The sequence below is a fragment of the Mustelus asterias genome, chromosome 3 (genome assembly GCF_964213995.1).
Source record: "Mustelus asterias chromosome 3, sMusAst1.hap1.1, whole genome shotgun sequence".
NCBI classification, from domain to species: domain Eukaryota; kingdom Metazoa; phylum Chordata; class Chondrichthyes; order Carcharhiniformes; family Triakidae; genus Mustelus; species Mustelus asterias.
Genome location: NC_135803.1, coordinates 97,120,065 through 97,135,869, shown reverse-complemented (window position 1 = coordinate 97,135,869; position 15,805 = coordinate 97,120,065). Strand labels below are relative to the sequence as shown.

At 44.1% G+C, this 15,805-nt stretch overlaps 1 protein-coding gene across 13 annotated transcripts in view; it reads left to right on the top strand.

The window, feature by feature from the left end:
* Positions 1-13,611, top strand: part of thumpd3 (THUMP domain containing 3) — a 51,849-nt gene extending 38,238 nt beyond the window's left edge. For 6 of the 13 annotated variants that reach the window (XM_078209390.1, XM_078209385.1, XM_078209386.1 and 3 more), the window contains exons 8-10: positions 2,762-2,869; positions 8,419-8,542; positions 11,844-13,611. In XM_078209390.1, the coding sequence (XP_078065516.1) occupies positions 2,762-2,869; positions 8,419-8,542; positions 11,844-12,026 (415 nt within the window). In that variant the 3' untranslated portion in view covers positions 12,027-13,611. The remainder of the gene's footprint in view (positions 1-2,761; positions 2,870-8,418; positions 8,543-11,843) is intronic. The other 7 variants (XR_013497453.1, XR_013497456.1, XR_013497454.1 and 4 more) reach the window with 5 other exon arrangements.
* Positions 13,612-15,805: the final 2,194 nt, after the last annotated feature.

Sequence of the window (15,805 nt, the reverse complement as noted above, 5' to 3'; positions counted from 1 at the left end):
GCATCTAGCCATTATCACATCGTTGTAACCAAGTAGGTGACTGATCGTTAACACATCGTTATAGACAAATACAGACAGATACAGACATGAACATGTTAACATCGCATTGTCTTAGGAATGGATACATTTCCTACGTCAGTGGCTATCAATGGTTTTTAGTTTCGGCTTATTCATATAGTAATTTACAGTAATTGGTTTTCCTGCAGTTATGTATTCCCAATCCCACCTGTAGTTAATCTCATTATCTTCCCCTTTTGTCCTTATCTTTAAGCCCTGGCTGGCTTCCTGTAGGATTTGATTCCTGCATGTTTAACTTTGGATAGCTCTCTGGCCTTTATGTTTTAATCTCAGGTGGCTGTCTATGCTGAAAGTCAGTGCCCGTTTAATGTCTCTTTCCCAGGTGACTGTGTGTGCCAGGCAACCATCTTATGTGTACCCACCTGTATATTTTTCCTCCTTCAGCGGGAACCACCCCAGAGTCCAGGGAATTTTGGCAAATTACCACTAGTGCATTTGCTATTTCTCCCGCCATCTCTTTTAGCACCCTGGGATGCATTCCATCAGGACCAGGAGACTTGTCTACCTTTAACCCCATTAACTTGCCCAACACTACCTCTTTTGTGATAATAGTTTCTAGGTCCTCACCTGCCATAGCCTTCCTGTCATCAATTTTTGGCATGTTATTTGTATCTTCCACTGTGAAAACCGACACAAAATACCTGTTCAACGCCTCAGCCATTTTCTCATTTCTAGTTATTACATCCCCCTTCTCATCCTCTAAAGGACCAATGTTTACTTTTTCATTTTATATATTTGTAGAAACTTTTGCTATCTGTTTTTATATTCTGAGCTAGTTTACTCTCATAATCCATCTTACTTTTCTTTATAGCATTTTTCATGACTTTCTGTTGACCGTTAAAGATTCCCCAATCCTCTTGGTTCCCAACCAATCTGTGCAAACTAACTGATTCCCAGGTTTATTCCCAGATCTCTGCTGAGTTGGTCAACCTCAGCTGGGATAATGGTTCAGGCAGTGTTCTAGGCCTAAGCACCTTGGGGTCAAGCGAGGATAATCGATCAGAGTTCCCACTCCTGATGCCTGTCCAATAACTTCCAAAACTGGGTATCATGCCATTACATGCTGTCTGGACTCGCACTTGAATGATGCACTCTTGGTGAGGGACTCTGTCACCTGGCAACTGTGGAAATATGGGCAGCATTTTGAGATTTGGACTCAATATCAAACCCCAGAATTGAGGAATAACCTTCTTGGCAAAAAGTACAATCGCTGATTTAGAATCCAAGCTAACAAAATTTAATGGACAACAACAATTAATACTTAACATTCCATTAGCCAGGGCATGGTATGAAATTCAATGCATATCAGACTGTCTTTCCATCGAGCTGGGTCTTCTGGGGTTCTCTTCTTCTTCTTGGTTCCTTGAATTTAGTCTTTTGACTCATGATTTTAACTTAGTCAACTTAACTTCAACAGATGTAGAAATTCCTTTGCAGCTGTAAGACTCCAACTCTTAATTTCCCAATGCCTTAACTGCTAAATCTTCTAATCCACGTAAACTGCTGGAACTGCACAATATACATTTGCTTGCTGCAGAGTCTCTGTTTCTCTCTATCTCTCTGTCTCAAGCTGAAAGCAGCTTCCTAACAAAGACTATTCACTTTTTCTTAAGGCAATTATCTTTAGCCCAAATGTAATGTATTCTTATAGCAGTTGACAATTAACATGTGACAATTATTTTAATCACTTCTGGATTTTTAACCTACAACAATTACCCAAGAACTGGCAATGTCCTGTGCAGATGCTAATTCCATAGCAAGTGCCTTATTCCTAATTTTGACTCCTGGAAAATACCCCCCGGAAGTGCCTTGTGAAAAATGCTATCCCCCTGGCAAGTGCAAAGTCCTCTGTGATGCACCCCTATTTTTATACCCTTTTTGAAAATATCTTTGCAACATATAATCCAAGTTTGGGCACCTATGTCGACAAAACTAATAACTCCTGATTCAAATAAGGACCAATGTCAAAAGTCATAGAATCCCTACAGTACAGGAGGCCATTCAACCCATGGAGTCCGTACCGACTCTCCGACAGATCATCTTAACCAGGCCCACCTTATCCCCATAACCCCATGTATTTACCCCGCAAATCCCCCTAACCTACACATCTTAGGACACTAAAGGGCAATTTAGCATGGCCAATCTACCTAACTTGCACATCTTTGGACTGTGGGAGGAAACCGGAACACCCAGAGGAAACCCTCGCAGACACGAGGGAATGTGCAAGCTCCACACAGATAGTGACCCAAGCCGGGAATTGAACCCAGGTCCCTGGTACTGTGAGGCAACAGTGCTAACCACTGTGCTACCCAAAAGTGTTCCTAGCTTCCCACCAATAATCTAGTGGTGAGTCCACCCTCCTTGAGCCAATCAGCTTGACATCCTTTTTAATTGCTAACTATGACTTGTATCTGAACAGAGCCCCTGGAACATCTAATGCTCAGCCCCCTTCCTGTCTATCCAGGTTTTGCTTAAAGTACCATTACAATATTATTAAGCTTATAAACAGTACAATTTGATAATGTAAATCTTATTAGTAATGTGTCAACGAGGTGAAATCTAACAATATTCAGGGTGGGAGTGGGGGCAGGGTAAGAAAAGCATCTTATTGTACTGGGGACCAAGTTGTGACCTCAATTAACATCCATTCCTGTATTGAATTGTGCTTCATTGTACACTGCAGGATTACCTGGGGCTTGCCATTGGATGTTGTCCAGTGGGACATCTGTAACCTACCTCTGAAGACCAATTCTGTAGATGTGGTTATATCAGATATGCCTTTTGGAAGGAGGTAAGACACCAACTGTGAAATTAATTTATTAATCACCAGAAACAAAACAACTGGTCATTCACCAGTTTATGGGATATTCTGGCATGCAAAAATGATCACCACATCTACTTGGGTAACAACAGTCATTCATTCCAATTCAAAGCAATTCACGATGTGATAAGATACTATACTGTGTGGTTGTGTGACTCTCGTTGTCTTTATTCCTCCCGTCATTGATGACAGAGCATTCACCTGCTCCCTCCCCAAACGCCTCCATCTGTCCACCTTTAAGAACTACTCAAAACTCTTTACCTTAAAGTCATCACCCACAAATTTCTAAATTCCTCGATTCTTAATAAATTGAGAAGTATTCTGCAATTATCATTGTCCAATAAATGCTATGTACAGTTCATATGAAGAGAAAGATAGAACTTCCATTAGTATAGCAGCTATGATTCTCCCCTCCTGCTACGCTAATTTTTTAGCGCAGCGGGCTAGGAGATTCTCGCGTCGGTCGATTCACAGTATTTGTGCATGCATTCCCATTACGATAGCGTCTCCCAGTGCTGGATTTCCGGTGGTGTCAGCTCCGCGCCGGAAAGTGGCGAGGAGGCGCCAAGGCCATTTAAATGGTCATTTAAATATATTTTGAATTTCATTAACAGGTCCAGGACTAAAGTTTCCAGACCCACAAGCATCTCAGCCCCCCCCGCTCCCCCCCCCCACCCCCCCCGCCAGAGTGGTTCACTCCAGCGGGGATTACATTAATCATCAGGGGAGAGGATGGCAGCATAGTGGGGTGGGTGGGCCACTGCGCATGGGCTGATCTGTCAGTGGTGAGATCGGCGCATGTGCAGTGGCCCCGCACTGCCAGCCTCCCGATTGCTGGCCAGCCCCACAATTCCCACATTGCTGGCTCTCCAAACTCTCCTTCTCCCCCCCCCCCCCCAGCAATGAGAGGGGGGGACACTGGAGATCGGGGCGGCCAGGAGGGCGAGGGTCCGGGGCTGACCCAGGAATAGTCGGGAGGCCATTAACACTAACGGGGAGCTAAAGGCACGACCCTGCTGGAGTGCAGGAGGGACAATCGGGGTCCCCAAGAGGGTTGGGTGGCTGACACCCTAGCTGTGCCAGCCTGGGCCCTGGCACTGTCCAAGGGGCAAAGTGCCAATCCCCGGGGGCACCTTGGCACTGTCTATCGGGCTTGGGGCAGTGCCAAGGGGACAGGTCTGGTGGGTCGAGGGGACAGGGCCTAGTGGGCCAATCGTGGGGATGGGGGGGGGCGGTCCCACTGCCACTCTGCATACAGGATCAGTGGGGGAAGGAGTGAGGCTAGCAATCGGAATGGGGGAAGGGGTTCAGGACTGCAGAGTTGGGGGATCGTGGGTGGAGGCTGGAGATCGGGGGGGGGCGGGAGTTCAGGGCTGGCTTGGAATGGAATGGTCGGGAGAGCCAACGATCAGGCCATGAGGGGACTTGGAGTGCCAGCAATGTGGGGGTCATGGGGCTGGCCAGCTATCGGGAGGCCAGCAGTATGGGGCCACTGCACATACGCCAATCTCGGCGCATGCGCTGTGGCCCATTCAGTGTTGTGCTGCTGACCTCTCCAGTGGGAATAGGTCCTGCCCCCTAATTTTTAATGATACACAACGCTAGTAGCATCTGCAGTACACAGAGTGTGGGAGATTCTTCTCTGAACTCCCACTGAAAAAACAGCATAAATTACTCGTCTTCACGTGAATTCGACACTTTGAATTTTTTTGGGAGAATTCTGACCAGCATCTTTCATGACCTCAAGATGTCCTAAAGCACTTTAAAACCAATTAAGTACTTTAGAAATGTGGTCATTATTATAATACAAGAACCGTAGTAGCCTACTTTTGCATATTTGTGATAATGACCAGTTTTTTGATGTTAATTGAGGGGTAAATATTGACCAGCACACCAGGGAGAACACACTTTTTTTTTGAAACTGTGCCATGGAGTCTCATGTCCACCCTGAGGGGGCTGACTGGCCTTGGTTTCACTTCTCACCAAAAGGACATCATCTCAAACAATGCTGTGCTCCCTCAGTACTGCACAGTAATGTCAGCTCAAAGTTCTGGAGTGGGACATGACCCCATAAATCTTCTGACACATTGACAGTCCATTTTGACTGCTACCATTAGCAGTCAAAAATAAATATTGGATTTGTTAAGCTTATTTTTCATTGACATTTAAGCCTCAATCTCATTTTCTTAGTGTACTTATAGTGACTTTCTGGATTTATACACCGAATACCATTTAATGTTCTTTGTATCTCAACAGATTTCCTCCCCTTTAAATTACTTGGGCGTAAACTCTAAATCTTAACCATCCAGAATCTTAGTTTATTCACTCCATCATAGGGATCATTCTTCATCCTGTATTTCTAATGCAATTATATCCACCAAATCTGAGCGCCATGGCCTGTAGACTTATCAGTGACTGCTGAGCCTTAGTACACCTCTCTGGGCTTGCACTCCCTCCAGTTGCTTGGCTGTTAATTCACCTGCCACTAACCTAGGTGCTGAACAGAGTATTGTCAGTTCTGAAATGAGTGTGGATTCAAATATGTAAGCTGATTTCAATTAATTTTAGAGTCCATTGGTGAATATGCCACCCCACAGATACACTAGACAGCCAACAAGTTCAGGAAACCTCAGTTTTCCAGGGCCCACTAGTATTAGTTCCCCCCCAACCTCACTCTTGTACTGTAACACTGAAATATGTACTTATACTACAGTATATTAAGTATTAACATACACTATACAGTGAAAACCTGGATTTGAAAGATTCCATGCTGTGAGAATATCATCCAGATTCGGTGTGTTGTTTCTCGGTACTCGAGCCACAGATCCAGTAGACCCAGAGGCAGAAGGTTAAAATCTAAGATCACTCCTGAGTGGGGCTGTTTAATTTCTATAATCTTGAGAAGCACCCACGTTGATAAGTCCTCAGTGAGGCTACTATTCTCCTGAAAAATCCCAAGATTTTGGTAGTGGCGTTGAACATTAAGATGTCCCTAGAAATAAAGAACATGCATTAAACTGGCAATCTGATGCTTTATTTTTATTCGTGGGCATTACAGGCAAGGCCAGCATCATTGTCATCTCTAGTTGTCAAGAGACAGTGATGGTGGGTTGCCTTCTTGAGTAGCTGCAGTCCATGTGCTGAAGATAATTGCTGCAACATGAGAGACCATGTGGTGCAGTGGTACCCTACTGCTGGACCAGAAGCTCCAGTTTCGAATCAAAATCCAGGACTTGGCCACAGAAGGAGTGTTCAACGCAGTTCAATGGGCTGATAATCAGCTCAGAAATCCTTCCACCACTTCTCCCACTATTCCCTAAAGGGTGAAAAACAGTATGGGTGTAAAGATACATTAAACTAACAAATAGCTACAACCTTCCAATTCTTACTCATGTGCCCTCCAACCTCTATTGGTTCTCCAATAGAAGAGTCTTGTACTTACACTGCCTGCAATAGAAACTCTCAGAAAGCTGGGTTCTGGTTGCTGAGGCAAAGGGAGAAAAGCAAACTAAAAGACTTGTGTTTATATAGCTCCTTCCACAACCTACGCACATCTCAAAGCACTTTACAGCCAATTAAGTACTTTTGAAGTATGATCATTGTTGTAATGTAAGAAATACGGCAGCAATTTGCACAGCAAGATCCCAAAAACAGAGCTATGATAACAGCCAGATAATATGTTTGTGATGTTGATTGAGGGATAAATATTGGCCAGGATACCCAGGGAAAACTTCCCTGCTATTCTTGGAAATAGTACCTTAGGATCTTTCACATCCATCTCGGGGGCAGACGGGACCTCAGTTTAACATCTCACGAGAAAGAGGGCATCTCTGACAGTGCAGCACTCCCCCAGTACTGTACTGGAATGTCTACCTTGATTTTGTGCTCCCCTGGAATGGGACTTGGACCCAGAACCTTCTGACTCAGAGACAAGAGTGCTACCAACTCTGCCATGGCTGACGCACAGAAATATACTCACTGTTATAGAGTCCTTACACTGCAGAAGGAGGCCATTCAGCCCATTGAGCCTGCACCGACCACAATCCCACCCAGGCCCTATCCCCATAAACCCTGGCACTTACCCTGCTAATCCCCCTGACACTAAGGGTCAATTTAGCATGGCCAATCCACCTAACCTACACACCTTTGAACTGTGGGAGGAAACCAGATCACCCGGAGGAAACCCATGCAGACACTGAGAGAACGTGCAGACTCCACACAGTGACAGGCTGGATTTGAACCCGGGTCCCTGGTGCTGAGAGGCAGCAGTGCTAACCACTGTGTCACCGTGCCGCACTGACTTCAGTGAATACCCTGGCAAAGCCTTTCCAATCCAGAGTGCTGATCCAGAGCTGGACTCTGAAATCTGAGCTGTGCTCAGAAAGGTTACTAGTCTAGTTTTGGTTAACCATGTTTATTCATGACTGATATCATTTAATTATAGCCACTGGCCTCTGCATAACCTGTTGAGTAGGAGGTGGAACTGGTTACAGCCCTTGAAGGTCTCAGATTTGGCTCTGTTGCATGTTGAATAGTTGATCATAGGTTGTGCAGTGGGGGGAGGTGATGGCCTAGTGGTACTATTGCTAGAATATTAATCCAGAAACTCAGCTAATGTTCTGGGGACTCGGGTTCGAATCCCACAGCAGATGGTGAAATTTGAATTCAATAAAAAAAAATCTGGAATTAAGAATTTATTGCTGACCACGAAACCATTGTCAATTGACGGAAAAACTCATCCGGTTCACTAATGTCCTTTAGGGAAGCCTGCCGACTTTAACCGTCTTGTCTACAAATGACTCCAGAGCCACAGCAAAGTTGTTGACTCTCAACCTCCATTTGATGTTGCCCCATTTAACATTATTTTGTGTTAATGTTGGTAAGTTCATGGGCCTTGTGATCTCACTTAGTGTCATGAGATTCGTTTTAAAGCTGTTTCTGGCTGGTCTGACTTAGCACCATAATACCCGATTAACTGTTTCCATTCCCTGATCTGTTCTCCTGCTGCCAGCCCTTTGACTTGCAGCACCTCCTGTTCCCTGACTGACTCTATTGCTGATCCTTCCACTGGCCAGATTTCCAGCTCTCCGCTCGCTGCTTTCCTCTCCTCTACCTCAGTTCCCATTGAAGGAAGATCCCAATCCAGATTTGATCTGAAGCTGGAACTCTGGGATTGTGAAATTGCGGGTCCTGATAGTGAAGGAGTGCTAAGCTGGTGTTTTTTTTAATAATTGATTTTCTTAAAATGCATAAACTAGCGTATGAAACCAGGAATAAGTTTACTTTGGCTCCATATCGACTCCTGCTGCACAGATTTGGGCAGCTAGAGATGGGCAATAAATGTTGGCCAGCCAGTGACGCCCATGTCCCATGAATGAATAAAAAAAACCTGTGGTTTAGGTCGAGGAACAATAGCCAATGTATCCACCTCTGATTCCTGTTATCTTTTGGGATTGGTTTAAAGACAGCCCTAATGTTCAAAAAATGTTGATTGGTTTCTATATGTTGATTAAAATTAGGATGGGCTCAAGGAGACAAAACTGGGACCTGTATCCAGCCTGTCTGAAGGAAATGGGGCGCATTTGCAGACCAGAGACAGGCAGAGCAGCCCTCCTAACGCAGGACAAGAAATGCTTTGTAAAGGTAAGAAAGCGTTATAGAGTCAGTCTGTATTCCTGGGATTATCCTGTCAAACTAGGACATGGAACTCCGGATGAAATTGTGCGAGACGCTCCTGTATCAAGTTTCACAAGGACGTTCAGTTGCAACCTGCAAGTTGAGACCTTTTATCAATCAATGACTGCCCATTATAATGTCCTGGCATTGGTTTGAGAATTCAACGGTATATTTGGGGCAGTTTTGCTCTGTAATGCTGGCTCATTGGGAACCTGATCGAGCTGACGCCTTACCTAATTCATGTTGGGCCTTTGTAGTCAGCAGGTAAGAAGTTTTCATTACATCAGTGTGGGCTAGGTTTGGTCCTGTAAGTGGACGGCACAGTGGTTAGCACTGCTGCCTCACAGTACCAAGAACCAGGGTTCAATCCTGGCTTCAAGTGGCTGTCTGTGTGGAGTTTACACATTCTCCCCGTGTCTTTGTGGGTTTCCTCCGGATGCTCCAGTTTCCTCCTGGATTGTTAGGTTAGGTTGACTGGCTATGCTAAATTGCCCCTTAGTGTCAGGGGGATTAGCACGGTAAATATGTGGGGTTATGTGGAAAGGGCCTGGGTGGGATTGTTGTCAGTGCAGGCTCGATGGGACAAATTGCCGCCCTGTTGTCAGTGCAGGCTCGATGGGACAAATTGCTGCCTCCTATGATTCTAAGTGAAAGGATAGTATGAGCGAAAGGTCGCTAACTCCCTGTGCCATGCTGAGAGTCAAATACTGAAATCCGTTTCTGTTAATCATTTATCTTTCTGTTTGGTGACTCGGGTATCTCATAATTTTACGGAGCAGTTTGTCCTTCGCCACTCCCTACTTCACAACCCATCATTTCCCTGGACATATCCAGACTGATGATACTAAGAGCAGATCTAAGCAAATGCATCTCATGCTGCTGCCCTAACCCATGGCAGATTTTCCAAACAAGTGGTCCTTTATCCCCTGAACAGTGCCTGTGTTATAGAGCAGCTGTGAGAAGGTGACATCTCTGTTGTTCAGATTGTGTAGACAGTAGCCCGATGACAAACCTGCTACCAATTTTTGCTGCCCTTCCCACCATCATGTGGGTGTAGGATCTGGATCGGTAGGCAAAAGATAGGGAGCATGAATCCATTGTTCTGTCCTTGTCCATCAATGCTGCAGCACTGAAGCAGCATTCTGCCTCTATATACCAATGGTAACTATTACCTTGGTGACACTTTAATATAATCCATTAGATGGATTGAGTAATAAATAACTCCTCCAGAGACTGCTAAATACACCACCAGCTAATAGGCTGGAGGAAATAGATGTTCGGAGGGAGGATGTATTGGCAGTTTTGAATAAACTGAAGGTCGATAAGTCCCCTGGGCCTGATGAAATGTATCCTAGGATTCTTTGGGAGGCGAGGGATGAGATTGCAGAGCCTTTGGCTTTGATCTTTGGGTCCTCGCTGTCCACGGGGATGGTGCCAGAGGACTGGAGAGTGGCGAATGTTGTTCCTGTGTTTAAGAAAGGGAATAGAAATGACCCTGGTAATTATAGACCGGTTAGTCTGACTTCGGTGGTTGGTAAATTGATGGAAAAGGTCCTTAGGGATGGGATTTACGACCATTTAGAAAGATGCGGATTAATCCGGGATAGTCAGCACGGATTTGTGAAGGGCAAATCGTGCCTCACAAATTTGATAGAATTTTTTGAGGAGGTAACTAGGTGTGTTGATGAAGGTAGGGCGGTTGATGTCATATACATGGATTTTAGTAAGGCGTTTGATAAGGTCCCCCATGGTCGGCTTATGATGAAAGTAAGGAGGTGTGGGATAGAGGGAAAGTTGGCCGATTGGATAGGTAACTGGCTATCTGATCGAAGACAGAGGGTGGTGGTGGATGGAAAATTTTCGGACTGGAGGCAGGTTGCTAGCGGAGTGCCGCAGGGATCGGTGCTTGGTCCTCTGCTCTTTGTGATTTTTATTAATGACTTAGAGGAGGGGGCTGAAGGGTGGATCAGTAAATTTGCTGATGACACCAAGATTGGTGGAGTAGTGGATGAGGTGGAGGGCTGTTGTAGGCTGCAAAGAGACATAGATAGGATGCAAAGCTGGGCTGAAAAATGGCAAATGGAGTTTAACCCTGATAAATGTGAGGTGATTCATTTTGGTAGGACGAATTTAAATGTGGATTACAGGGTCAAAGGTAGGGTTCTGAAGACTGTGGAGGAACAGAGAGATCTTGGGGTCCATATCCACAGATCTCTAAAGGTTGCCACTCAAGTGGATAGAGCTGTGAAGAAGGCATATAGTGTGTTAGCTTTTATTAACAGGGGGTTGGAGTTTAAGAGCCGTGGGGTTATGCTGCAACTGTACAGGACCTTGGTGAGACCGCATTTGGAATATTGCGTGCAGTTCTGGTCACCTCACTATAAGAAGGATGTGGAAGCGCTGGAAAGAGTGCAGAGGAGATTTACCAGGATGCTGCCTGGTTTGGAGTGTCGGTCTTATGAGGAAAGGTTGAGGGAGCTGGGGCTGTTCTCTCTGGAGCGGAGGAGATTGAGGGGAGACTTAGAGGTTTATAAAATGATGAAGGGGATAGATCGAGTGAACGTTCAAAGACTATTTCCTCGGGTGGATGGAGCTATTACAAGGGGGCATAACTATAGGGTTCATGGTGGGAGATATAGGAAGGATATCAGAGGTAGGTTCTTCACGCAGAGAGTGGTTGGGGTGTGGAATGGACTGCCTGCAGTGATAGTGGAGTCAGACACTTTAGGAACATTTAAGCGGTTATTGGATAGGCACATGGAGCACACCAGGATGGTAGGGAGTGGGATAGCTTGATCTTGGTTTCAGATGAAGGTCGGCACAACATCGTGGGCCGAAGGGCCTGTTCTGTGCTGTAATGTTCTATGTTCTATTAAGTAGCTGATGCTTAGAGCACACATTCCCAATCTCAGCGTAGGTAGCGATACGAGCACAGCTATGGCATTAGTGCTTCCTGTTTCAGCTTTTGATCACTGTAAAAGCGCCTTTTTTGTGTGCGTCTGCATGCATCTGTATATTTGCATGCATATGCTTGCACATGTGTGTGCTCATTCATCAGTGTCAGCGCATGCGTGTGTCTGTCATCTGTGCATTTGTGTGTGTGTGTGTAGGCAGTAACTGGAGTTAGTACCACTTCATGCTGAGCCAGGGTTATAAGTTCTTCTGGTCCTAACCAACTTTTCTGTGGACACACGAGCCTGAACATTCAGGGTCTGAAATCTTCCTGAAGCCCCAGAACTTGAAACTTGTGTTCACTTTCTTACTGTAGGCCATATCCAGAATGGGCCACCTCTGGAGGAAGTCTCACACTGTCTGGGTGAATGTCGGTGGGCTCCATGCTGCTGTATACCTGCTGAAACGCACTGGTCTTTCCTTTGACAAGTTACTTAAGACACCCCAAGAATCTGCTCATAGTCAGGAGATACCCTGTGAAACAGGGGATGAAGAGTAGGAGGAGCTGGGAGTGTACACTTGCAATGGAAAATATTCTGTTTGGAATAAATATGAGCCATTTTGGAAAAGAGGGTAAGGAACATGCTGTTGCTGTTATAATGGGGAGAAAATTTGTGTGCTCTCTTGCTAGTTGATGTTGGGTGCTATTTCAGCCTTTTTGAGCCTCACCTTCTAGGCTGAATGATTAAAGTGATGGTGCACAACATTACAAGAACAAACACTTGTGATAATTCACAGGGGAATGAGAGACTACGGTTTGAAGAAATTTGCAAGCTCAGTAGCACTGGATATGACCATTTACCTCTCAAACAGGTGAGAATGTCCCATCATCAGTCACTGGCAATGGATGGGGTGTTGGACTTTGATCAACATTTCCCAATTGGTTGTTAATATTGGTAAGATGCACAAAACCAAGAAAAAAAAATGTGATGCAAACAATGGGCAAAATCTTTCCTTCAATTGAGCCACAGCCAACAGACTAAAAATATTTTTGCGCTTCAGTTTAAGAATTTCCGGTTCCGTCGTTGTTTAAAAGTACATTGAAATTTTGTTAAAAGTTAACAGCCGGTAGCAAACAGTTTTTTGCGGGTTGTCGTATTATAACAGAGGCTAGAAGGTAAATGTTTAATTTCCTCCTTTTTGAAATGTTCAATCTCCCCCTTTAACATGGTTGAATTTTTCACCAAGATTTATTTACTCCCATCCCACCACAGGCACTCTGAAGTCTGAGGCCTGATGCCTCAGTTTCTGAATGCTTTACCCTGTACGGTGATGGCACTTATGAACTAGAAATGTTCCCGGTTTAGTCCCTTGGTGGTGTTCTGACATTTCCCCTCATCGCCTCCGAATTAAGTAGTGGAAGAAGTAGTAAATTGGGATTTCCACTCCTCATTAGAGCAGATTGGGAATTTTGGATGATATTTCCTCACGGTTGAATATTCACTGCTTAAATTCATGGGGGAAGAATCATCCATGAAGCTGCTGACTGTCTGAGCTACATTTGAATCCTGCTCCATTATCGAGTTTCTAGTATTGCGAGAAACTCTCACAACAACCCTTGGTGTTGTGTTCATGCTTTTATATGATGCCTTAATCACATCAAACTAAAAGGAGAATTTTGAGTGCTTCACACGGTGAATGACTGCAGGAACTGTTGATGCAGCCTTGTCTTCAATTTGAGACACTTCCTGCTGCGTAATGTGAAGCAGTATGTGCCTTGTCTTCAGCTTGCAGATTGAAGACCTGCAAGCTGACCTAATTGTCCTTCTTACACCTGCAACAGGTCTGGCAGCATCTGTGGAGAGAAGAACAGCTAACATTTCAGTTCCAAACTACTTATGTTTCTCTCTCTACAGGTGCTGCATGACCTGAGAATTTGCAGCATTTTCTGTTTCTATTTTGGGATCTACAGTATTTTGGAATCTGCAGTATTTTGCTTTTCTAAACTGGTTACATTAAAGTGAGAATTTGCCCACTGCTTTGAAAGGCGTTGATGAGAGTACATCTGAACTCAAATATACGAGTACTTTTTGTCTTATTTGAAAATTATTTAAATTTTACAATAAAGGTTCGGATCTGACGCCATGGTGTTTGACCAGTTTATTCAGAGGAACTGTCCCTAACAATCTCTAACAACAACAGACAGTTAGAATTTATCAAACTTGGGAAAGTAAGACAAATTAAAGAGGGAGGTGAATGTCTTGACTGGGTTGCTGATTGGAAAGGGAGTTGGGTAAGTACCTGCAGCCAAATGTAAAAGAGGAGAAAATGGTACAATAAGTTCTCATTTGATGTTGCCCCATTTAACATTATTTTGTGTTAATGTTGGTAAGTTCATGGGCCTTGTGATCTCACTTAGTGTCATGAGATTCGTTTTAAAGCTGTTTCTGGCTGGTCTGACTTAGCACCATAATACCCGATTAACTGTTTCCATTCCCTGATCTGTTCTCCTGCTGCCAGCCCTTTGACTTGCAGCACCTCCTGTTCCCTGACTGACTCTATTGCTGATCCTTCCACTGGCCAGATTTCCAGCTCTCCGCTCGCTGCTTTCCTCTCCTCTACCTCAGTTCCCATTGAAGGAAGATCCCAATCCAGATTTGATCTGAAGCTGGAACTCTGGGATTGTGAAATTGCGGGTCCTGATAGTGAAGGAGTGCTAAGCTGGTGTTTTTTTTAATAATTGATTTTCTTAAAATGCATAAACTAGCGTATGAAACCAGGAATAAGTTTACTTTGGCTCCATATCGACTCCTGCTGCACAGATTTCCACCACTCCTCACTGCACTCATCTCCCCAGGGTCCTAGTGCTGCTGCAGCTATCATCTCAAAAACTTGTTAGCCCTGTGGTAAATGTCTTCCTCCTTTCACTTTCTAAGGACAAATACTCCTCAGAGTTCTTTTAAGTGATTTGAGTCAAAGACTTTAGTTGAAACGTCTCTTCCTGTCTCTCGCCACTCATCTCCAGAGGCCTCATTCACAGCCAGGGTGCAGGAGAGGGATGCGGCAAGCCAGAGCATTAAAACAAACAGCCCAGCTTAGCACTTCTGCACTATTGGGACCCACACACTCACAACCCCAGACCATTCTTAGCATTATGAGACAGATTTGTGGATTGATGGACTAAAGAATCCAATTAAAGTTACTGAATAAACAACACCTTGCATTTGAAAAAGTTGTAAGATTTCCCTTTCCGTTGAGATGGCATCAAAGAATGTTTGGTGTTTTCATCCTGTGGAAATAATCTGTTACAGCTCTGTCCACAGTTAGAAGGCTTCCACCAAGTCTATAGTAGAGAGATCTTGTCAGAAGAGTGGTGATATACTGAAAGAGCTGAGTACATTTCTTACACCTTCCCCACACTTTACTTGAAAACTGTCCAACTTTCTCTCCGCCATTGTAGCTTTGTAGCAATTTCCTCAAATGACAAAATATATTTCAATTCCTTCCTCCCTGAATTTAAGGCACTAAGTGAGTATTCCTTGTTAGATCAAAACCAGGAGATAAGTCTGTATCATTATCAAGTTTCCTTGCCACCCCTTCTTTATTAATTCGAAGCTTTTCTCAGTCTGGTTCAAACTTCCTTTCAAAGTTGTCTCATTCTAGTTACTCTTTCCCTCTCTTTCAAACTCAGGCCTCTTTTCATTTTTCTCCCTTTCTCAAATTCAAATGTTTGCCTTTCTTTATCTCTTTCTCACTCAGATTGCTTCATTTGTAATTGAAAACTAACTAACTCAACCTGAGTGCTATCAGGATCACCTTTTTTCTTTCCAAGGTTCAGGTGTTGAGCCACCACTACAACAATCTATGCGTTTTTAACCCTGACTTTCAAATATATTTCTAATTCTCTGCCATCGCCTTCAAATCAACTTTTCTTAACTGTTTCAAGGCATTCACAGACAAGTGGTCCCTCACAGAAACACTTGAGCATCAATTGTAGCCATGTTATCTTTTCACTGAATATAGCAATTGTAACCGTGAAATCTTGTTTGCTTCGATTCTGGCAAATTCTACTGTTCCTGTTCCAGCCTCTGGATATGCGTACGGCAAGAAACCCCAGTTTATGATCCCTGTCGAAACCAATAACTTTTAAAATAAAATGAATTTCCCAGTGGATCACAAGATTTCAGGGTTTAATGATTTTTATCATAACAAACTAAAATCAACATTGAATAAATATTATTTAGTAGGCAACTAATATGCTAATCTACAGAAAGGATACCTCTTCTCAACACATCTGAAAACCCCATACCGTATTTATTCATAGTAAGAAGTCTCACA